The 25352-nt window shown below is 32.7% G+C and overlaps 1 protein-coding gene across 1 annotated transcript; it reads left to right on the forward strand.

The window, feature by feature from the left end:
* Positions 1-23022: 23022 nt before the first annotated feature.
* Positions 23023-24960, forward strand: LOC108466269 (probable L-type lectin-domain containing receptor kinase S.5). Its single transcript, XM_017766606.1, has one exon. The coding sequence runs from the start codon at positions 23023-23025 to the stop codon at positions 24958-24960; it is 1938 nt and encodes a 645-aa protein (XP_017622095.1).
* Positions 24961-25352: the final 392 nt, after the last annotated feature.

Below are 25352 nucleotides of genomic sequence, written 5' to 3' on the forward strand. Positions count from 1 at the left end.
GGTGTAGAAAAAGAAAATAAGGGTGTTATAACATGGTAATTAATAGCTTGCACAAAAACAGTTTGGATAGCAGTAGTAGACTAAATTTGAAAAATCACCATAAATTTTAGAAATCAAATTAGAATATGAAAAAAATATGGAATTAAATCTTATTGAGTATAGTTTCTCATATAAGAAATAGTGTAAGCAATGGATTTGTAAATTTTGAGATATAATGAATTTTGTGAGTAAAGGTCAGAATGAATTCGGGTTCCCTTGTTATGACTTTGAAAAATCATAAAAAATTTAATAAAAATAATTAGGGGCTTAAATTTATATTTCTAAAATCCTTAGTGAGTCTATTTCTAATAGAAACAAACAATAACATCATTTGAATCCTGTATGTGGAGATAATTAATTTTTGGTGAAGAGGGGTCAGAACTGTCAGACAGCAGAACAGAGGTAACTTTAAAAAATAAACTGTACTTATTGGCTGAACAAAAAATTCTGAAATTTTTATGGTAAGAATATATATGAGTCTAGATTCAGGGAAAATTATTTGATATTAATTTGGAGTTCTATATATCCATATATAAATAATTTAGTGACTATGATGCGATAGACACTTGAATATTCATAAAAGTAAATAATAAAATTATGGATAATGTTACTTACAAGTGTGTTATCTACATTAAGGATGTGGGATGGAGAGGAGGAGGAGGAAAATATGTATGAATATTCATCTAGCATGGCTAATTTGCATATTTTAGGCTCAGGGACTAAATTGAATAAAAGTAAAACTTTATGGGAAATTTTGTAAACATGTCAGAAATGACCAAATTGCATGAAATGGATTATTTTATTATTTAAATTATAAAATTGAATGAAATTATTAATTTAGTTCAAGACCGGGAAAACATGTTTTAGGGATTAAATTGAAAAGTGTTGAAATTATATTTTATAGAATTCATGGATTGTTATCAATATATATGAGAATAATAGCTGGAAATAAGGATTAAATTGCAAGAATTTTATTTTCCTGACCCTAAGGATGAAATCGTCATTAATTAAAAGTTTAGGGGCAAAATGGTAATTTTGCCTAGAGCATTAATTAAATGCATAAGAATATGAAATGAATGAAAATGATGATCAAATTTATTTATAAAGATCCGGACGACTCAATTATGAAACTTGATCGTGGAAAAGAAAAGATATCAGATTAATGAAATTATAAACACAAACAAGCAATGAGGTAAGTTCGTGTAACTTGAATTATATTCTTAAATGCTTGAGATTGTATGTTATTTATGTGAATTTGATTTTAATGTTCATTGTATGAAAATTTATGAAACATTGATAAATTTGATAAAAAGAGAAGAAATCCCAGTTGAATGAAAGGAACATTCGATGGATCTCTGAAAAGGAATTGACGGTAAAAAGGATCTAGCCCGGACGGGTGATCCTATCCTGATATAGCCCTCCCAAAGAATATGTGTAAAATGGATTTAGCCCGGACGGGTAATTCGAATTAAGGTCTGAATTTAGCCTGGACTGGTTATTCAGATCCAAGCTCATTAGAGTAATTGTCGTTGCAGGGGATTTAGCCTGGACTAGTAATCCCGACAATACTCTATGAGTTTATATTACTGGATTTAGCTTTGACCGGTAATCCCACCGTAAGGATGAGGTTCATGAGTGTTCTCTCGATATGAAATGTGTAAGACCATGGTTGAAAGATACCATGGCAACTCAGTGTAAGACCATGGTTGAAAGATACCATGGAAACCTGATATGAAATGTGTAAGACCATGGTTGAAAGATACCATGGCAACGTGACATGAAAAGAATAAGACCATGGTTGAAAGATACCATGGCAACATGACAGAAAATGAGTAAGACCATAGTTGAAAGACACTATGCCATCACGTCAAAGATAAATAAGACCGTGGATGGGAGACGCTATAACATCTGTTGAACAATTGATATTCAGGTAAAATGTATCAGATGACGAATAGTTATATGAAATGGTTGTGTGAAATGTTTACAAGAACTGGTCATATGGAAATATATGTACAAAAGCGTTGTATGAAATAATTATGAAAATGGATAAACGAAATAAGTATAAGTACATGGAATATAATTTATGTTAAGTTTGATATAAGCTATTACCGAATAAATATACATAAAATATATAGAAATGATGAAGCATAAAATATTGATATAATGAAATGAATGTTATATGCTTGTGAAGAAATGGTAAGAGCATGATATGTTTCATGACATGTACATATATGATTATCTTTTATATGTTGATACAAGGAAATTATGTAATTGAGACTATTATTAAACTCAAGTGCGACATGTCGAGAAAATAGATATATCAATGTTGAATTTATATGAGATATGTGCAAGTATACTAACAATATTCTTGTTTGATGCTTATACAAGTTCCAAACTGTTGATTGAATGGTAATATATTTATTTTATATGATACATTGAATCGGCAAGTATTTTAATTTTTTTTAAGTGATCTGCAAATGGTAGTAATGCTCTGAAACCCTGTTCTGGCAGCGGATACGGGTTAGGGGTGTTACAGATATGAGAAAATTCCATGAGGGGAACTTGATATTGAAGAAGATCCTTCTTATACAAAAGGGCTTCAAAGGAAGAAATATGCCAAACTAAGAGGGACCTTATGCAGTAAAGAAGGCCTATTCTAGAGGAGCATTGATATTGACCGAAAGGATTTGCCTAGTTTGGAGTTCAAAATGCAGTCAAAGAGTATTCTACCTAAAATGGGAGAGGCCAAGCTAAAAACCCGCAAAGGGCACCTTGAGACCTTAAAAAAATCGAAATAAAAAAATCAAAATCAAAACAAAAAAAAAAAAAAGAAAAAATTAAAAAAATAAAATAAATAAATAAAAAAAGAAGAAAGAAAATGGAGAGGCCAAGGTGAAAACCCGCAAAGGGCACTTTGAGACCAAAGGGGATTTGAGTTGAAAACCCGAAAAGGGCGACTCAAATTTGGATCAAAATGGGGCATACAGTAGTCTTGCTATGTCTGAATTAACAATGAAAGAAGTATGTTACGTCTTGGGGTATCGACAAAGTACTCCGGATCCCTTAAACACAGATTAAGCTCAGAATGGTCCTCAAGAAGTTGGTACAGAGAAGCTCAAGCTGCGATATCTGGGGCACCTAGCTTTCCATTTTTACCCATTTTTTTTGTTAATCTTTGATTACCTTATTCTTTTCAGGTCACGTTCCGATAAATTTCTTTCTTAGTTGCATTTGCTTGTTCGTTTCAAGCTATGTTCTCAATTAATTCATTTCTTGTCCATGGTTATGATCTTTTTGAAGCATTTTGCATTGAAATAATGATTTTTTAGACTAATAATACTTTCATAAAGGAAGTTTCGCATATTACTTTGGGAAGTTTCTAAATAATACAGGAGCTTGAAATAGGAATATTGTTTAAAACTCACCAAGCTTAAGGGTTGGAAATATTTAAGCCCAAATTGAGATTATCTCCTTGGATTTTCTGTCAAATATATTAATTAGTGTTATAATCCCGGCAGAGAATGAAAAATGGGATTGTTCTCGAAAAAAGAAGATGGTATTCTATATTCATGCAGATATCAAGCATATACGTCTGTTCATTATACCCAGGGGATAGTATAACATATCAAATTAATTGAAGATGATGCAAATCCGATACCTCCGAGTTGCCACAGGATGGATAGAAGAAATCAAATGATTTTTCCTCTGAAGTTGCAATGGGAAGTTCAAACTTTATGTCCCAAAAGTTACAGTGTAAGGGACTTTAAAATTACAGCGGGGCAAGCTTGCTGAGCAGAATTTGATTATTTCTTTGGGTCTTCTGTCAAAAATACCAGCCGAACAAGATGACAGCATAATAAATCAATGATAGTGCTCTGGTGAACAACGGGCGATGATACCTTAAGCATTTTTTAAAAAAAAAGATCATTTAAAAAATATCATTTTCATTTTTACATTCATATATCATCCATATCACATCTAGTTAGGAGCATTTGATTCATTTCAATCATAGCGTCCTAATTATTTAACATCAGCATCACATCTAGTTAGGAGCATTTGATCATAGCATCCTAATTATTTGTCAAAAGCATCACATCTAGTTAGGAGTATTTGATTCATTTTGATCATAACTTCCTAATTATTTGGCATAAGCATGATACATAAAACCGAGTTTACAAGACATGTCCAGGAGGATGATGTAGTAACATCGGCAAAGTCAGATCTTATATCCCTGAAGTTGCAGTGAAATAGATCGAAGATTACAAACCTTATCTCCCTGAAGTTGTAGTGGAGCAGGTTGAAGTGATAGGTCTTATCTCCCTGAAGTTGCAGTGGAACAGACCAAAAATGGCAAATCTTATCTCTATGTATTGGCAATGGAGCATATTTAAGCCACTAGCCTTATCTGCCTGAAGTTGCAATAGAGCAGGCTCAATATACAAGTCTTATCTTCTTGAGGTAGCAAGGAAGCAAACTAAAGATTGAAGATCTTATCTCCCTAAGCAGTAGTGGAGCAGATCGAAGATGGTGAATCTTATCTCCATGTATCGGCAATGGAGCAGATTTAAGCCACTAGTCTTATCTTTCTGAGGTAGCAAGAGAGCAGGTTGACGATTGTAGTCTTCTCTTCTTGAGGTAGCAAGGAAGCAGATTGAAGATTGAAGATCTTATCTCCCTAAGCAGTAGTGGAACAAATCAAAGATGGTGAATCTTATCTCCATGTATCGGCAATGGAGCAGATTTAAGCTACTAGCCTTATCTCTCTGAGGTAGCAAGAGAGCAGGTTGACGATTGTAGTTTTATCTTCCTGAGGTAGCAAGGAAGCAGACTGAAGATTGAAGCTCTTATCTCCCAAAGCAGTAGTAGAGCAGATCGAAGATGGAAAATCTTATCTCCATGTACTGGCAATAGAGCAGATTTTAGCCACCAGCCTTATCTCTCTGGGGTAGCAAAAGAGCAGGTTGGCGATTGTAGTCTTATCTTCCTGAGGTAGTAAGGAAGCAGACTGAAGATTGAAGATCTTATTTCCCAAAAGAAGTTGTGGAGTAGATTAAGGATGGCGAATCTTATCTCCATGTATCGGCAATGAAACAGATTTAAGACACCGGTCCTATTTCCCTAAAGTTACAGTTAAGATTCAGCAAAATCGGGCAAAATTGGCCCTATTTGAAGTCTTTGCTCTATTCTTGTTACACAACAATAAGCAAAGAGGGGCAGCTGTAATAAGCCCATTTCGCCCGAGCCCATACCAAAACCAAAATGAAAAAACAAAACAAAATAACAAAATAAAATCCAATAATAAGTGTCCAGACCATTTACAAATTACACTTATGGCCCAACAGACCCAATAAACTTAATTACATATCCTATTTACAAGAAAACTATCACAGCCCAAAAATTTAACCCAATTGAAACCCGACCCAGGTGGCCCAATTTTCGATTTTAGGGACTAAGACCCTAGGACCAATATTGCAGCCTCCTCAGCGAGGGTCTCCAGCCCCACTGAGTCCCAAGCCTCGATACGTCACCACGAACGGTTTCTCTACGCCGTGCATACTTGCAAAATAGATTGCCAGCACACAAATAACTGCAGATAACAACAATACAGCAAAAAAATAAAGATTTTTTATTTATTTTTCTTGAATATTCTTGATGTATTTTGGCTATAAAAAGCCATTGTAGACACTGATTTTTTTTTTTACAAAATACTAGATACAAAGAAAAAGCAATCAAAAACTAAGGTGATTTAGATTATTTTTCCTTTTCGATTCTGCTCCTATTTCACAAATCCTTGTTACTGTGTACAAAAACAAAAATAAGTAAAGAGAAAGGGATTTACCAGAGAGTTGGCTATTTCGAATCCTCACTTGATTTGTCGCAATCGAAGCTAGGTGACGATTTTAAGGCTGGTGAGCGAAACTCGCAGACCTATGGTTGAATAAGGCCTTGATTGGCCATTATATGACACCATCCGTCGAGAAGAGAAACGTAAGGGCGTTCGAATGAGGGATTTTGGTTTAGCAGAATGGATAGGAGAAGTGTTAGTTTTTTTTTTCTTTATTTTGATTTTGATAAAGTGGTCAAATGCTTGATTTTAGGTTTTTTTTTAGGTTTGATTTTGTGCAGAATTCAAAACGGTGCAATGTAAGTTGGGGGAGATTCGCGCGCGCAAACCCGATCCATAGGCTGGATCCGCGCTTTGGCGCTTCAAATGGTTAATTTACGCGGATAGTCCTTTACCTTCACGCTGACTTTTTAATTAGTCCTTATTCACATTTTATTTGTTTTAAATTTTTTCTTAGAATTTGCGTGCCATTTTAGTTTAGCCCGCACCTAAATGCTGTGCTTTGAGATATGGAATATTTTCGGTTTTAATCCCTACACATTCGTGCGCATTGCGCTTTAGTCTTTTGCAATTTTAATGGCTTAATTTATTAATTATCCTGTTCATTTTAACTTTATTTTAATTGAGTTTTATTATTATTTTGTATAATTCTTTATTATTTTAAAAATCCACTTAGCATTAATTTTTAATTCTTGATTATTTATTTTATATTTTTAGCGACTTTGATAATTTTATTTTGTTTTTTTAAATCATTATTGTAAAGTTTGTTTATATTATATTATTCCAATATTCTGTATAATATTTTGTATAAATGTTTTTATATATTATTATATATATATAAATTGTTCATGATAAAATTAACTTTATTCTATATACGTTATTAAATATATGTTATCTTATACATATAATTTTCTTCTAAATCTATTCATATACATATTCACGTTTTTAAATCTATTACATACACAATACATGATAAAATTAATTTGCTCCCATATACATTATTAATTCCATGTCATTTTTATATATAATTGCCGCTAAATCTATTTATGCACATATATATATATATATATATATATATATATATATATATATATTTTTAAGATCTATTATGTATATACCTAAGAAAATATTTTACTATGTATTTTTGCTATCCTTTTCATATTTTATGTATTATTTAAGTTATTTTTTATTGTATGTATATTGTCAACTTTAAATTTTGCATGTTATTTGATTCAATTTTTTAAAACATTTATTTTAATAATTATTTATGTAGTATTTTATCCATATAAATTATTTCAAGTTCTAGCATATGTTATTTGTTCATCCATTATTTTTAGAAATTGGTTTTGTATCATATTAGTTTTATGTTGCTTGGTATTTCATGTGTTAATTATTTTTATTTCATGTACATTTGTTATACCACATTTATTCGTTTTTATGTATATATATATATATATATATATATATATATATATATATATTTTTAAGATCTATTATGTATATACCTAAGATTATATTTTACTATGTATTTTGCTATCCTTTTCATATTTTATGTATTATTTAAGTTATTTTTTATTGTATGTATATTGTCAACTTTAAATTTTGCATGTTGTTTGATTCAATTTTTTATAACATTTATTTTAATAATTATTTATGTAGTATTTTATCCATATAAATTATTTCAAGTTCTAGCATATGCTATTTGCTCATCCATTATTTTTAGAAATTGGTTTTGTATCATATTAGTTTTATGTTGCTTGGTATTCATGTGTTAATTATTTTTATTTCGTGTACATTTGTTATACCACATTTATTCGTTTTTATGTATTATTAAATTAATTGTTGTGCATCCATGCTTGTGAATTTGGTTATATTTTGGATTAATTATATTTAATTGTTTGTTTTGAAAGTTGGTCAAATGAAGTTATGTTATCTTCATTCACTAATTATTGTATTTTATGCATGCATATTATCCCAGGGTTTTTTTTTCTTCCTTTTGGTTTACAAATATCGCTCCATAATTTCAAACTCCTTAAAATCAATTATTCCTTTTTATTTTAAGTAAAATTAATATTTTTGAGTTTACAGCTCTTTTTAAAAAAAAATCCTAAAATAAGGCAATGTTCAGTATTTAGAAACTCGAGAAATCGTGCCCTACTGTGCTAGGTTTCGATTCTTCGTAGGACTAAATATTTGGACATCCTTTTATAATTTTTGGCCTAAGAGCTTTTGGAAATCAAAACTCAATCGTGTTCTCAAAAGTACAAAAGGTTGTGTCTTATCGTGCTGGATGTGATGCTTTATACCTTTGAAACGAGAAAGTTTTGACGATCAACTTAAACCATTCAAAAGTTTTAAGAGGAATCATATTTCAAATTTTTTTTTGAAAAAACCCTAGACATAAGGACAACACTTAATCAATCTGGTACTAGTTTTTGGACGTAGTGCGGGTGCTGACCCTTCCTCATACGTAACCGGCTCCCGAACCCATTTTTAAATTTACGTGGACCAAAATTGTTTTAAAATGTTTCATTAGGTGATCCAATCACACCTAAACAAAAAGATTGGTGGCGAATCCACATTTGGTTTTAGTCGATCCCCGTTTTTTTTCAAATAAAAAAATGGTTTCGATATACACGATGAACCAAAGCGACTCCATGACGAGCTTAAGGATGGGACGAACCAATTTAAGATTGGCGATCAGATATTGTTGGATAAAATAGACCCTCGAATTGCCACTCCAAAGCTTAATGCAAAAAAAGCAACTCCTTTTACAGCACTAAATATTTTCCCATACGGTACAGTCGAGGTAAATCATTCTAAATTTGGCAGTTTTAATGTAAATATTACTTGGCTAAAACCTTATGTTGATAATAGAATTGATAGGGAGAAAGAGGAGTTTCGACTCCGTGAATGAGCAAACAGCCTGGACACATAGGCCTGTCGCAGACCATGTGTGAAATAAGGTAATAGACAGTGAGTTACACGGCCTGGCAACATGGCTGTGTGACCCACACAGCTTGGCCACACGGGCGTGTGGGATCTCACATGGGTGTGGGAGAAGCGAAGGAAAACACACACGGCCTAGCGACATGGCCATGTGACCCACATGGCTTGGACACACGGGTATGTCCTAAGCCGTGTGAAACTTGGAGCTAATTTTTTTAAAAGTCAGAGAGTTACACGGCCTGGCGACATGGTTGTGTGACCCACACGGCTTGGCCACACGGGCATGTCGGATCTCACATGGGCGTGGGAGAAGCGAAGGAAAACACACATGGTCTGGCATATAGCTATGTGACCCACACGGCCTGGACACATGGGTATGTCCATGGCCATGTGAAAACTGGGTTAATCATCCCATTTTTATTTTATTTTATTTATTATTATTTGTATATTTTTTATTTTACTAATTTTTATTTATTATTCTTATACTTATATTTTAAATTAATTTTAATTTTTTTGCTATTTCTATTTTTAGTATTTTTACTATTATTATTACAATTGGTATCATTGAGTTTATTATTATTATTATTGTTTTATTTTTTATCTTTCTTTTTAATTTCATTTTAGTTGTTTTATTTTTTATCCTTTTCTTGACTTATTTTCATTATTATCCTCTGAAATATATATGGTTGTTTCTAATCGAGTTATAACCCCTTAATCTTCTTTATTATTCGTGTTTATTTTCTTATTAGTTTGCTTGGAATCATGAGTTACATTTAGATTTGGGTACAATTTCGCTTTTCACTATTCTGGAAATTTCATCCAATATTCAGGGTGGTTTCAATTCTCTCCCTCTATTATGATATTATATTTTTACTGTGATTATTTTGGTTTGTACATTGAGGACAATGTACATCTTAAGTGTGGGGAGGTTATTTATATGATTATTAGAAAATCTCTGAATTATGTCTTGTGTTTAAGTAATTTTCTCATATTACTAGTAGAATGAATTATTATCGATTTGTGATTATCATTGATATGTTTTAGATTAAATTCATACATATTTGTGCATTGATTGTTTAACTTTAAGACATGAGAGAATCAAGCATGATAAGTCTATTTTCAGAATTAAAATTTTTTTTAGGTTGTTTCCCTAAATTGCAGTATTATCTTGAAGTTTGAGATTTGCAAGATTAACATCAAAAACCATAATTTTTTGTGAGATTTTGAGCCTTTAGAGCATACACTTTTCTTGCTCATTTTATTATTGGTTATGAATGTGCCAATATTGAATTGTTATTCTAGAATTTGCTTCAATTATGCATGTCGAGACCACACCTTTGATTTGATATACTGAGATGATAAAGACACTTAGGGTTTAACTCACTTATCCCATAAAAAGCCTACCTACATAATTAACCCTTAGTGAACCCCTTTAAGCCTAACAAACCGTTTCTTGATTTACCCATTAATATTAACCCATAACTCATTTTTGAATCATTGAGAATTGTTCCCATTTTTATTGACCCTCTTTTTTGTCGAGATTTGATTTGGTTAGTTGCTTAACTATGTTCTTTTATTTCAGTTGTTAAATTTTCTCTTATTATTCATTGTTCTCAAAAAAATAGTGGAAAAGAAAACTGAAAAAAAAACATTTATGTTGATTATTACTAGTTCTATGTTTCTGAACTTAAGTAGTTAATTTCATATTCTGATAAGAAGCTCATGTTATTCTTTAATAATTTCAATTGATGTAATTATTCAATATTAGTTTTTTTTTTCTAGTTAGGTAATTTATCAATTCGATCTCGATTCTAACCTTCTTTTTCAGCCTTTATCCACATCTTTAACCCAAGCCCCGTCATAATCCTTTAAAGACCTTTTGATTTGTGTATCATATCATTTTATAGTGGTGGAGATTTGATTTTTAAGCAAGTCTACTGTAATGACTTTTCATAATTGACTTTTGAGTGCTTAATTTTTGAACCTTAAACACTCTGAGTGATTTGAGTGAATCTTTAGTGACGATGCAAAATCTTGCCAATTTTGAATTAAAGGTAATCACTTAGATAAGGGGAGATACCTATGTTTTCATGTCTTAAAAAGATGTGTGACTTGGATTGTTTGAATCTTTAGGGCTCTTTTAGTTGAATTATCAATGTGGATTATTTGTAAATTATGACAAAACATTATTTATGAGAATTACAAGTTGAGAAAGATTAATTTTAATTGTGAGTTGAGGATTTTGCTTGAGGATAAGCAAATGCTTTAGTGTGGGGATATTTGATAAGCCATAAAAGTAAAATGTTTTTAATCCTATTCTTGATGTGTTTTTAGATGATTTATTATGTGAATTAGTGAATTTGATGCTCCTAATCTTTTAAATTCATTTTTTTATACTTAGGTGAGCATATGGGAGCGAAAGGAGTGAAAAACGAGCTAAAATCTGTCAAAAAGAACTATTTCCAAGATCCACACGGCCTGGGCATTTCCACACGGGCTGGCCATACGCCTATTTGAGCCACACGGGTTGGCTACACGCCCATGTGCCAGTCCGTGTCGATTTCGCACCCTGCTTCCCTATTAGGTTGAAAAACCCAATTTTTAGGGCTTTTGAGTATTCTAAAGTCTATAAATACACACTAGAAGAGGATCTAAAGGGGGCACACAAAGTAGAAAGCAGAAATTACTTAAAGAAAGCTGTTGGAATCATCTCGGAAACAGATCCACTTCAAGATTGAAGATCTCCATTCAAATTTCTCTCAAAGTTTATTTGGGTTTTTTAAGTCTTGTTATTTTTCTAAATTTGAGATGTTTTCCTTTTACATTATGAACTAAACTCCCTAAATACCTAGGGAGGATGAAACCTACGATGGATCTTATTATTTAGTTTTCTAAATTACACGATAAATACTTGTTCTTGTTCTTAATTATGTGTTCTTAATCCTTGCCTTAATATTTTCAGGATATTAATCTAAGTTTGATGTGCTTATTCAGTGGAGCAAAAGTCCCTGTTTAAGAGTAGATCTAGCATAATTGAATGGAGTTGATTGCAATCCTAGAAATAGGATGACATAAATCTACCAAATTAGAGTCAAATCTAATAGGGGAATCCATAAATCAAGTTAATGCGACGATAGGGGTTTTGATTAGAAAGAGATTTCAATTAATCAACCTAGAGTTAGTTGTTCTTAGTCTCAAAAGAGATATTAACATAATTTAGGGATTTCTACGGAATCAAGACAAGTGAATAAATCGTTTGATTCAAAGTCAGAATAATAAGTGAAGTCTAAGTGGATTCTTTCCTGGGTATTGTCTCTCTCATTGGTTTTCTTAAATATTTTCCCAATTTGATCTCTATCGCATTCATAGTTAATTAGTTTAATTTTAGATTAAAACACCTCCTTTAATTATTAGGCTAAATAATAGAAAGATAGTTATTACTAGTACTTTTAGTCCTTATGGATATGATATTTCAGATTCACCATAGCTATACTACTATACGATAGGTGCGCTTGCCTTCGTCGAAATATTAGTTAGTTTCGTGACTCATCAATATATGTTTCCAAAGTACACTGAGATTCAGCATTTATTGCAAATTCTTGGGTTATACTATAATTTTTTGGTGTGTTTCAGTTAGACTAACTCTTATTAGCATTGGTGTGTTTTGGAGGGATTAGCTCTTATAAGCATTGGTGTGTTTTGGAGGGATTAGCTCTTATTAGCATTGGTGTGCTTTAGAGGGATTAGCTCTTATAAGAATTGGTGTGTTTCGGGTGGATTGGCTCTTACGAGTATCTAGTGTATTTTGGTGGTATGTCGATGTACTCTTATTCGTAAGTCTTTCATCGGATTGAAAATCTTGGTAAGGTAACTTGATGAGTAATTTTTGATGAATTTACCATATATTTGATTTTAAATTGAACTTTGTGATCTATTGGTTGAGATTGTGGATGAGAGGGAACATTCATAGTTGTATTAATACTTTTTGAATTGTTATATTTACTTCGGTAAGATTTATTATTTTAATACGTCGAGCTTACTAAGCTTCTTTAAGCTTACTTGTGTTAAACTTTGTTCTTGTAGATACTCGAAAGGTTGGACAGACGGATCATCACTCAAGTCATACTATTCCTCAATCTCGATAGTTTTTAGAACGTTCATTTCGGCTTATATAGCATGTATTAAGCTTTTGTGTTATTATTCTAATGTTTGAGATATATATTTTAAGTATGATCTATGTGTAAGTTATTGACTTATATGAAATATGTGAATGAGGTATAGTTCCAATGCTATTATGAATGATATAAATTAATGATATGTTGTAAATGAGGTACTTAGGAAAGGTACATTGGTTAAATGTTAGATTGGATGAATTGATAAGTTATGTTTGAAGTTTTATTCTGATATAAAATTGTATTTACTTATGGTACCTATGAAGGTACATTAGTTAGGCACTTAATAAGTTGATTTCAGTATGTTTTTGGCTTGATTAATTTCCTTTTGAATAGGTATTTTGGTTGGTATTTTGGTTTCTCAAGGTCCAAGTAAGCTTGAAATGGTAAACTTATTGTTTAAGGTTCATTTTAAACCAACACGACCTGAGACACGGGTGTGTGACACACGACCATGCGACATGGTCGTGTGTCCCCTGTAGGTTTAAAACTCACAAGTCAGGTAGTTACATAGCCTAACACACGGCCTGGCACACGGATATGTGAGGCTATTTCGAGTGTTACACAACCTTGCTTGGCCATGTGACCCAACTCAGAAAGTTACACGGGTTGGAACACGGTCGCGTGTCCCCATTTCAAAGGTTACGCGGCTTGAGACATGGGTGTGTCTCTCAACCGTGTAAGGCACACGCCCTGGCCACATGGCCGTGTGTCCCCTATAGTCCAATTTTTCTGACTTTTTCTTAAACTTTTCGTATGTTTCCAAATTAGTCCCGGATTGTTTTTAAAGTATTTTTAAGGCCTCAAGGGCTCAATTAAGGGACATTAAGAATGCAATTTGATTATGTTGGCATTGATGTATGAATTGAATGATTTAATATTCTGTTTGTACAGTAATGCTCTGTAACCCTATTTCGGTGACGGAATCCAAAAATTTTAGGATGATGACTGAAGCTATTACCTAACGAGAGCAAATCCAGAGTGAGCTATCTATAGGAGTTACTGTGGATATTGATAGTATGATGTATTTTCGTAACAGAAAGTGTGTTCTAAATAATCTAGAGTTAAACGAGACATTTTATCTAAGACTCACAATAGCGCATATTCTATTCTTCAGGTAAAAACTGAACATCAAGTACCGTAGGAATTATTACATCCTGTCATGATTCCTTAATAGAGTGGGAACGCGTCACGAGGAATTACGAATCTAGTATTCCTATATCATCGAGAAAGAAATATTTAATCTGGGTTATGATTGATAAATTGACAAATTTAGCTCGTTTACTCCAGTTATAATTGATTATTCGCTTGAGAAATAGTCGAGTCATAAGTGGCAGAGATTGTCAGATTGCATGGAGTGTCATTTTTTGTTATTTCTGATACCGATCTAAGACTTACTTCTAAAATTTGAGGTCAACTTTGTGAGGCTCTGAGCATTAAAATTGATTTTAGTACAACATTTCATCCGTAGGTAGATAGGCAATCAAAGTGGGTAATACGGATTCTAGAAGACATGTTAAGATGTTGCATACCCGAGTTTAGAGATAATTGGGAAATGTAGAACCCCGTTATACTTGTTGAATTGGGCGAAAATTAAATAGTGAGATAGATTTGAGTAGTGAAATCGAAGATAAAGTTGTGTTATTCGAGATGGTTATGGCATTGTTATTTTTCATATTCGGATGAACCAGTGAAGATTCTATTCATGAGTAAACTTCAAAATAAACAGGTATTGCTAGGTAAAAATTTCAAGGACAAAATTTCCAAAATGAGGAGAGTTGTAACAGCCCGTTTTTTAGTGGTGTCGAAAAACAATGGTTTCTGGACCACAAATTCAATGAGTAAGTTCGTATAATTAATATTTAGATTATACGATTCAATAATAATTTTTATATTGAATTCTGATTTGATGAATTGAACTAATTGAGTTAAAAGTTAGTATAAGTGGTTCGATTCAAAAGTCAAGTGGTATTTCAGAACAAGGTATTAGCACCCCATTTTCATAATTTAGGGTAGTAAATATTTTTATTAAATATTTATAGGGTCGTATTATATGTGAATTGAAGTTTGGTTAGATAATTTTGATGATCGATTGCTTCATTAAGGTAAAAGGATTAAATTGTGAAATAGTAAAAGTTAATTGCTATAGATTTAAAATGCTAAAAGGACCAAAATGGTCATTAAACCATGGTCAAAAAGTCCAAGCGGTGGTGATATGATTAAATCCACTAGGTTTTGGGATATTTTCTCTTTTAGTCCTAATTAGTTTAGGATTAAATTGTAATCAAGTTTATTTAGTTGGAATTTATTGAAGGACTAATTGTGTAATTAAACCTTCCTTAAATGGTAAGTATACCATATTTATATATAATGGACATTTTTGGACATGTTTTAGTGATTTATAAGTTATAAATTAAAGGTTAATTTTGTAAATAATTAAAGAATAAGTTAAATTAAAAGACTTAAAAGATTATATTATCAAATTTTCATTCTTACCCTTTTTGGACAAGCCGAATAGCCATGGAAGAATGGAGAAAGCTTTGGGCAAGCTTGTGTTCTTCGATTGGGTGAGTAAATCTTGCCCGTTTTTAGTGATTTTTATGTTTTTGAGCTCGTATTAGCTTAATCTATCTAAACCGGAGACTAATTTGTAAAAATATCAAATGTTATGGAATGTGCCATTGATGAATAAGAGATTTTCTTGAAATTTTAGGTAGAATCTTAAGCTTGGTTGCTAGATAGGACTATTTTGTAAAGTAATTCTTGGTAATTTTAATGTTTAAGGACTAAAAAGTAAATTTAGTAGAAGTACAATGAATTGATGTGAAATAAAATCAAATATGGGTTGTAATAGGGTTGCAAAAAGTTCAGGTAAACTTGAAATAGAACAAAATGGTTAAATTGCATGTCTCGGGCTTAGGGATTAAATTTTATAAAAGTAAAATATTGGGGGCAATTTTATAAAAAATTTAAAAAGGACTTAATTGTATAAAATGAATTGATTTTTCCTTTAGAATCAGTGAATTGAATGAAATTATTATTTTAGATCAAGAACAAGTGGAAAATCGAGGAGAAGAGAAAATTACCAAATAGTCTAGTAAGTTATACGAACTTAATTGCATAATGTTGGATTATGTTGATGCGTGTAATTGAAAATGGAAATAATGAATTGACACAACATCAATCACTAATTGAGCTACTCTGGACAGTTACTGCAAATCAGTCCTATAACTTCGTTCGGTTTGTAATTTAATATCTGTATGAATTGTATGATGATATAATATGAAATAGTGGATATTAATTACTCTATTGATGATGTAAAATTGTTTGAGAAAATGATATTGAATTTCAATACTTGGGCTGGATGAACGCAAGATAGAGTACAACTAAATGACGGTGTGTTATACGGTGATTAGAGGGGAGATTGATGTGGTGTGCTTTATATATTTTTCTCAAGTATATCGAGGTTCAGCATTTGTTGCGAACCCACATGTTATACTATCATGCTCTGGCGTGTTATGGGGGTGGATGTATAGCCTACGGGCTAGGCACTTAGTGACATGGCATGTTATCAGCTGGATTAGCTCTTGTGAGCATTTGGCATGTTATCGGTTGGATTAGATCTTATGAGCATTTGGCGTGTTATCGATTGGATTAACTCTTATGAGCATTTTGTATGTTTTCAGTTGGATTACTTATGTACTCGTATTTGTAAGTCTTTTATCAGGTCGTAAATTGTTGTGTTCAACTTATTTAATAATTTTGAATATCTTGAATTGACTTCATTGTGAATATATATGTTTTCCCGGAAATTACCATTTGTTCACCAGTTCGACTTTGTGGATGGCAAGAGAAACTTGTTGCTGAGTTATTTTTCATTAAATTGTTATATTTACTTTGGTAAGATTTATAGTTTCTATATGTCGAACTTACTAAGCTTTAATAAGCTTACTTGTGTACTTTTTGTTTCTTGTAGATACTTTTAAAGGTTGGATGATTGGATCAACTGTAACATCCCAAAATAGGGCCTAAACGGAACAGTGGTTGTGAAACCATGAATCTGAGATAGAAAAGTTTATTCCGATTAATTTTTATAATTTACCGAGTGATTAGATGCATGTGTTAGAGTATCGATGGAAAATTTTATAAATAGCATGCTTAACTTGCCTACTAGAGCTTAATTGCAAAAGTCGATAAATATGAGTTTTAGATGCTAAAGGATTAAATTGAAGAGTATAATTGAAGTAGAGGTCCTTAAATAGCAATTAGACCATTAGGTTTTCATGGACAAAAATGGACATACATAGATAAAAATAACTAAAAGTTTTAATGAAGGGTATTTTAGTCATTTGGTAAATAAAGGATTAAAAAAGGGAAAAAGATGACAAAATGTGCCCATCTTTTTCATGGAGGCCGAAATTAGCATGGGTAGGGTTTTCAAGCTTTCCAAGCTCAATAGTAAGTCCGTTCTAGCCCCGTTTTTCAAGTTCTTTACGATTTTCGAATCCCGGTAACTTGATTAAGCTTATTCTAGCAATAATTTAAGCTAGGGTTCATATTTGGAAAAATACCCATAGGTGAAATGTGTTTATTTTGATGTTTTATGGTAGAAAATGAAGGCTGAAATTATGTTAGACAACTTTTGCTAAGCGGTTTTAAGCAAAAATGAGTAAAACGGCTTAATCGGTAAAAGTTGTTATTGTTCATAACTATGTGTTAGAGTGAGAATTTGATGTTTCCATATAAGGGAAAAATTATCAGCATGTCATAAAACATAAGAATAAGGGATGAAGTTTAATTCCCGAGCCTAGGGGAAAAAGTATAAATATGCAAAAGTTTAAGGGCAAAATTGTAATTTTGCCAAAGTTTGAGTTAAGGACTGTTTTGAATAGTACATTAATTAAATAAGTAAAATATGATGTTTAGATCCCGAAAAATGAGATTTGAATCTAGAATGGGAGAAAAATCGAAAATCGGGAAAGTTGGTAAAATGGCCGTTTTAGTATCGAGGTAAGTTCATATGTATAATAAGCATTAATTTATGCATGTTTCAATGTAAAATTGATATATTTTCTATGATTTCCGAGGTGTTGAAAGTAAGTATAATTTTGATGATTTAAATGTTCAATATTAATTCGACATGGAAATGAGAAAGTATGTAAGTTTGTATGTAAATAATATATTATCTTTATTATGTTTTTGTATTTCAGCATATTTTATGTATTGTAGCTGATTTTTGAATCATAATTGACTATTGGAAGTATGGAATCAAGTATTAGAAAGATAGAGAAATCCCGGTTGAACCTTCAGAAAGATTGGATGATACAGATGGTATGTAGCTAGGTCACATGTATGGTGCTGAGTGCACATCATGTGTACAAGAGAGCTACGAGACATTATGATATAGCTAGGTCGCATGGGTGATACTATATGTACACCATGTAGACAAGAGAGCTACGGGATATATGTAGCTAGGTCGCATGTGTGGTTCCAAGTGAAGGACACCATGTAGACAAGAGAGCTACGAGATAAACTGGCTAGGTCACATGGGTGGTACTAAGTGTTAACCATGTGTACAAAAAGAGCCAAAATTTTGTGTATAATCGAGCTAGGTCACATGAGTGGTGCTAAGTGAAGGCCACTATGTGTACAAGAGAGCTTCAATTTTAAAGGTGGGCTGTGTGCGATACCATCGCGTATTTGTTATTATTCCGAAGCGTTCAACTGGGAAATTGATTAAATGAAATTGTGTATGACTTTGTGAAGATAAGTGTAAGTATATACGTGTGTAACTTATGAGTAATATGCTTGATATGTGATTGGAAATTGGAAAGATTGTTATGGGTAAGTGATGAATACAATTGAAGTGTGAAAGATCAAAATTGACAATAAAACTATTCTGGATAGTTGCAGTGACGAGAATCTAAAAATTTACCAAAAATAGTAGAAATTGAATCAGAGACTGAATGAGATATCAAATTAAAGCTTAATAAGTCTATTTTCATATAACAGAAACATAGCAAGCAAAGAAATTCTACATTATGAGATATTTAAGTTTTTGAGAGACTGGTTCAGAATGACTACATAATCCCCTGTTCTGATTTGGATAAAATAATTAAAACTTTTACAAAAATAATTAGGGAATATAATTTATATGTTTGAAATCCTTAATGAGTCTAGTTTCAAATAAAATAAACGATAACATCATATGAGTTCTGTACAAAGAGAAAATTTATTTGTAGTGAAGAGTGGTCAGGGCAGTTGAGCAGTGAAATAGGGGTAACTTCAATGAATAAACTGTACTAATTGGCTAGACCAAAAATTCTGAAAATTTTATAGTAATAATATATGTGAAACTAGTTTCAAGAAAAATTAACGGTTTGTAATTTGGAGTTTTTTAGCTCTAGAAATAAATAATTTAGCTACTGGTACTTTGCTAGACAGCTTATTTTGAACCTGTTTATAATTGTAATAGTGAAAGTATGTGTGTTTGTGATGGTAATGTTCCGGGAACATATTGTGACTTTTTTTAATATATGATAATGTATTTTTTATTAATATTTACATATTTACATATTCACTTACTAAGCTATAATGCTTACTATCTTCCTTTCCTTTTTCCTATAGTGTCGCAGATGTTAGCTCGAGTTGGAGGTCGCCGGAGGTTAAATCACACTATCAAACTATTGATCGATATATAAAGGTTTTAAATTATTTTTAAGTCTTTGGCATGTATGGGGACTCGTTTAATTATTATTAAATTGCTAGGCCTAAAATACTGACCTATGTTATTTGAAGGTCTCTATTGTATAAAGTCATTTAATGTAGATAGTCTTGAATATGTTTGAAAAGTTTAAAATTGATGAAATTTTATGTCTCGGTTTTAAATGATTACAAGTACTCAAGTCTAGTAATACCTCGTACCCTATTCCGGCGTCGAACACGAGTAAGGAGTGTTACATCAACGCTCAAATCACACTATCCATCCAATTTCGATAGCTCTTAAACATTTGTTTTGGATTATATACGGCATGTAACTGGCTTGTTTTGTTATTACTTTTGTTTTGGTATGTGTATATATAATAAATAAGCCTATCTGCAAGCTTATAATATGAGTATCACTACAATGAGCTTGATATTTGCTTGACAAATGTTTAGTAATGACTTGTTATGAATTATGAATGATGGAAGGTGTTTTTGATATTAAGTTGTAGTGAATGTATGATTAAAAGGTTTCTCTTGCATTGTTGTGATTTGAGGTGCCTATGTTAGGCATATTGGTTAGAAGTTGTGTGAATTGACATGTTTTGGTTGATGATTTATATTGTTGTATAAGTATGTATACTTGTGGTACCAATGAGGGTACATTAGTTAGGCACTTAGAATGGTCGAATTAGGATGATTTGAGCTTGTTTAATGTCATTTTGAATAGGTCTAATGGCTGGTAAATGGGTTACTTAGTGTCCAAGAAATCTTGAAATGGTAAACTTAAAATTTAAGTATGTATTAAGTTAGTGTGTTACACGGCTTAACACACGACTTGCGACACAGCCGTGTGTCACAATTCAAAGAGTTACACAGTTTGGCACACGGCCTGCGACACAGCCTTATGGCCCAATTTCGAAAGTTACACGGCCTGAGGCATTCCACACATCGTGTGTCCCCCATTTTTGAAAATTTTCAACTTTTTCTTAAAAATTATGTTTGTTTCAAATTAGTACTGAATTGCTTATAAGTAATTTTTAGGGCCTCGAAGGCTCGATTTAGAGACCAAATGCTTATGTTTAACATATTTTGAATGAGATTAAATTATTGAATGTTATGGCAATAACTGTTTTCCGATTGACTGGTAATGCTCTAATAAGCTATAAAGTAACATATTTCAATCTCATTCTTAATGCGTTTTTGGATGATTAATTATGCAAATTAGTGAATTTGATGCTCCTAATCCTTCAAATTCATGTTTCTATACTTAGGAGAGCATTTGGGAGAGAAAAGGAGCGAAAAATGAGCCAAAATTGGACAAATAAAGTTGTTTTCAGGAGCCAAATGGCCTGGGCATTTCCACATAGGTAGGACACACGCCCATGTGCCAGCTCATGTCAACCTCACACCCTGATTCCCAAATATGCGGAAAAACCCAATTTTTAGGCTTTCTGAGCATTATAATGTCTATAAATACTAATTAGAAAAGACATAAAGGAGTCATCAGAGAAAATTGAAGAAAACACTCGAAGTTTTCAAAGATGATATTATTTTAATGAATTTATTATTAAATTTAATTTAATATTTATCTGAATATTAATATGGGATATTAAATTTAATTTAATATTTATCTACATAATATTTTATTAATTTAACATTAATGTGATTAATACTAATCCTAGTTGAATAAAGAGAGTCTGGTCATTTTATTCTCACACACTTGAATTTAAGAATTTTTTTTTTCTAAATGTATGATTTTTGATTAAGTGTTCACTATTTTAGATAATACAACCAAGTTTTTGAAAAAAAAATTAAACTCTAGTTTTTCCCTTAAACCTATTTTCCACAACGTTTTTCAAATATGAGCTTCCAACATAATGTGTGATTGAGTTGGCGGCAACAAGATTTCCAGCAGAAAAGATGAAATGCGAATCGGGGTGGCAACTGTTGTTTCTTGTTGCCCCCAACTCTGTATAGGTTATAGTAATGGGCTTAGTGCCTTTGGTTGTGATGGATAAAACGAATTATTTGATTATACTGGAAGGCCCTTATGTTTTTCACTATGACTATAATCTTAGACTTCTATATGAGTTTTATAAAGCATCCTCCTTTGATGAGATAAAACTCATTGTCGTGCTCGTATAGCCACTGTCAATTGGGGGCCTCAGTTATACTCCATCCTCTGATAGCATAACTTTTGTAAATTTGAAGCCCTAGTTACAAATCAACTCGTGACAGTATAATCAACATCAATTGGGATCTTAAGTAGCAATGTGATCCAGCTTCTCGGGTAATGGCTCCATACTCACATGGCAAATCAAATTTATAAGTTGTCGAGCTCCATGACATTATCGTAAATTCAAACATACCTTAAAACTATAACAATGTCTATCTCAAACACAAGCAAAGATAAAACCATAAACTCTAATTTCCAACAGCAAAAAAAAAAAAAAAAACAATTTATAAGAAAGTGAAAATGTGCCTTCTAGGACGCATTTTCACTTTCTCTCTCCAAAAGAGATCTACTCTGTCAAATATAAAAATGACCTATAAATTTTATAAAAAATAAGATATTCTTATAATTTAACCCTTTTAATTAAATTTATGTTAATTAAATTTATAAAGGTTACAAACAATTATTAAAATCTAAAATTTAAAGGTCAAAAATAGAAAAAATATAGATAGTTTAAGTAACCTTAAAATATATTTTCATTATTTTCCAGCAGAGGACTCTATTTATACTGATGTTATTGGAGCATCGACTTAGCTTGATCTAAATGAATTTCGTGGAAGATGAGTAAAATTTTCAAGGCATATATCAGAGACAATATTAAACTAACATTTTTATTGCTTTTCTATTACGCTTCTATCTACACCTGGAACTTAACTTACGAAATTACCTTGAACCCTAGTTCAATTCAACCATGGAAGAAAGATAATAATAATAATCCAGTTGAAATAGACAACAATCCCCACTTTTGTTGTTTAAATTATTTATTAAACCATTGTTAAGTCAGATCTGATAGATCAATAACCAGAGAAAACAAATGAGGAGAAGTTTATCTTTTGCCTGCATCCTCATTGACATTAAATCCCTCCTAGCTGAAGGGAATTTTGGGAAAGTTGGTACTCCCAACTATTTCAAAGAGTCGAAAAATATTAATCAAAATGAGGGGGAGAAAAAGAGAAAATACGAGGAAATTGGATGATTGACCAAATATATTATTTAATTTCATTTTACTTATAGAAAATCAAATTTTCCCTCCATTTTCATATTGTCAGAACCCATTATTCCATTGTTTTGCAAGCAACATGAGTTCTTCACCACTACCACCCTACTTATTAATCCTACAAGTCTTCCTCATTCATTGTTCCATTCAAGTAAGCTGCTTTAGGTTTAATTTTCCAGCATTCGAGATAGATCATATAAAGCAGCTTATCTTGAGCAATTCTTACATAGTAGCGCATGCCCTCCAAGTTACCCCCGATCTTGGAAGAAGTTCCATTAAGTATACTTCGGGGCGAGCCGTGTATAAGAAACCTTTTAGATTGTGGAAAGACAGTCACACCATTGCTTCTTTCAATACAACCTTTGTCTTCGTTATCCAAAACAGAACATCTCCTGGGGGTGAAGGCCTAGCGTTTATAATAGCTGGGGATTCTACTCTTCCACCCAACAGCGAAGGGAGATGGCTTGGGATTTTGAACTCGGATCCGAATGGTTCCCAGGTGGTGGCGGTGGAGTTCGACACAAGGAAGAGCGATGATCAGGACTTGGATGATAACCATATTGGCTTGGACATAAATAGCATAAACTCCAACGCCTCAGTTTCTTTAAATCACTTTGGTTTTAATATTTCAGGAGGTCGTGATTTATGGGTTCTTCTTCAATATGATGGCCAAAACTTGACTGTGAGGGTAAATGAGACTCATGTGCTTTCTCAGCGTCTTGATCTTTCTAGCTATCTTCCAAAGAAGGTGTTTGTTGGATTCTCTGCTTCAACAAGCAATGAGACTCAGCTGAACTGTATCAAATCCTGGGAGTTTTTCGGGACCGATATCGGAGGAGAGGGGAACTTGTTGTGGGTAGCTTGGATAATGATTCCAGTAGTGATTCTGGTGTTGTTTATCGGGGTTCGTTTTTACTTGTATCGGAGAACAGGTCCCGTTGAGGAGGATTTTGAAGGTGCGCAAAGAAATATAGAAGATGAGATTAGACGATCGGATTTTGCTCCAAAGAAGTTTCGATTCAGTGAATTGAAACAAGCAACTGGCAACTTCAGCCCCAATAACAAGCTTGGGAAAGGTGGATTTGGAACTGTGTACAAAGGGTCATGGGGAAACAAGGACGTAGCTGTCAAAAGAGTGTCGAAGAAATCAAATCAAGGCAAGCAAGAATTCATGGCGGAAGTAACAACAATTGGCAACCTCAACCACAAAAATCTCGTGAAGTTAATCGGGTGGTGCTATGAAAGACGTGAGCTCCTTCTTGTATACGAATACATGCCAAATGGAAGCCTTGATAAGTTCATATTTTATGATGAAAAAACAAGCATGGTGGAATCGAGACTGAATTGGGAGCAAAGGCAAAATATAATACGAGGGGTAGCTCAAGCACTCGAGTATCTTCACAATGGTTGTCAAAAGCGGGTACTTCACCGTGACATAAAAGCCAGCAACATAATGTTGGACTCAGAGTTCATCGCTAAGCTAGGGGATTTCGGGTTGGCTCGAACAATTCATGAAAAAGAGAAGGCTTATTATTCCACCGTAGAGATTGCTGGCACACCAGGTTACATGGCTCCGGAAACCTTTCTTATCAGCCGAGCAACGGTGGAAACCGATGTCTATTCCTTCGGCGTTCTCATCTTAGAAGTTGTTTGCGGGAGGAAACCTGGTAACAAAAGTGAGCAAAACAATTACAACAATAGCATCGTCAATTGGCTATGGGAATACTATGAGAATGGGAAGATCACTGCCACTGTGGATTCCAGGATGGATGGGAACTTCGTCGAGAATGAAGCCAAGCGTGTGCTGATCCTAGGATTGGCATGTTGCCATCCGAACCCACATTGCAGGCCTTGTATGAGAACTGTTTTGCAGGTTCTTTTAGGGGAAATTGATCCACCTGAGGTGCCTCAAGAGAGACCTCCATTTGTGTGGCCAGCTATGCCCCCATCTTTCACTCAAATGGAGTACTCTCTTAAAGGCAGCCAACTCAATCCAATTACGGAGCTCGCGGGTAGGTAAGGTCGCAAGTCAACCGCAAGCTGGTTTTTTTTTTTTTTTTTTGAGTTTACACATACTGTAATTGTGTTAATGAATATGAGTCTGTACGTTCAACTTTAGGATTTTATTTTCTTCCAATTAGATGTCCAATCAGGTATTAAATATTGTGTTAGAAGTGTTTAAGATTAAGGTGGAGATAATAAAACATCAATAGTGTTATCTGTATATAATAACTTTGATGGCAAGTTGATAAAAATAATAAGTTATGGAGGAGAGTTTGATACCCACCCTATATATGGAGCAATTTTAAAACACATATAAAAAATTTACTCCCTTAATGAGCTTACAAAACATGAACGATCAGAAATTGGCCCCAGTCTAGTGAATACTTTAGAAAATAAAAAATATAGATT

Source organism: Gossypium arboreum, chromosome 2 (assembly GCF_025698485.1).
Source record: "Gossypium arboreum isolate Shixiya-1 chromosome 2, ASM2569848v2, whole genome shotgun sequence".
NCBI classification, from domain to species: domain Eukaryota; kingdom Viridiplantae; phylum Streptophyta; class Magnoliopsida; order Malvales; family Malvaceae; genus Gossypium; species Gossypium arboreum.

Excerpts from the sequence above, each read along its gene's own strand:
- LOC108466269 (XM_017766606.1), top strand. The coding sequence starts at position 23,023 with ATGAGTTCTTCACCACTACCACCCTACTTATTAATCCTACAAGTCTTC.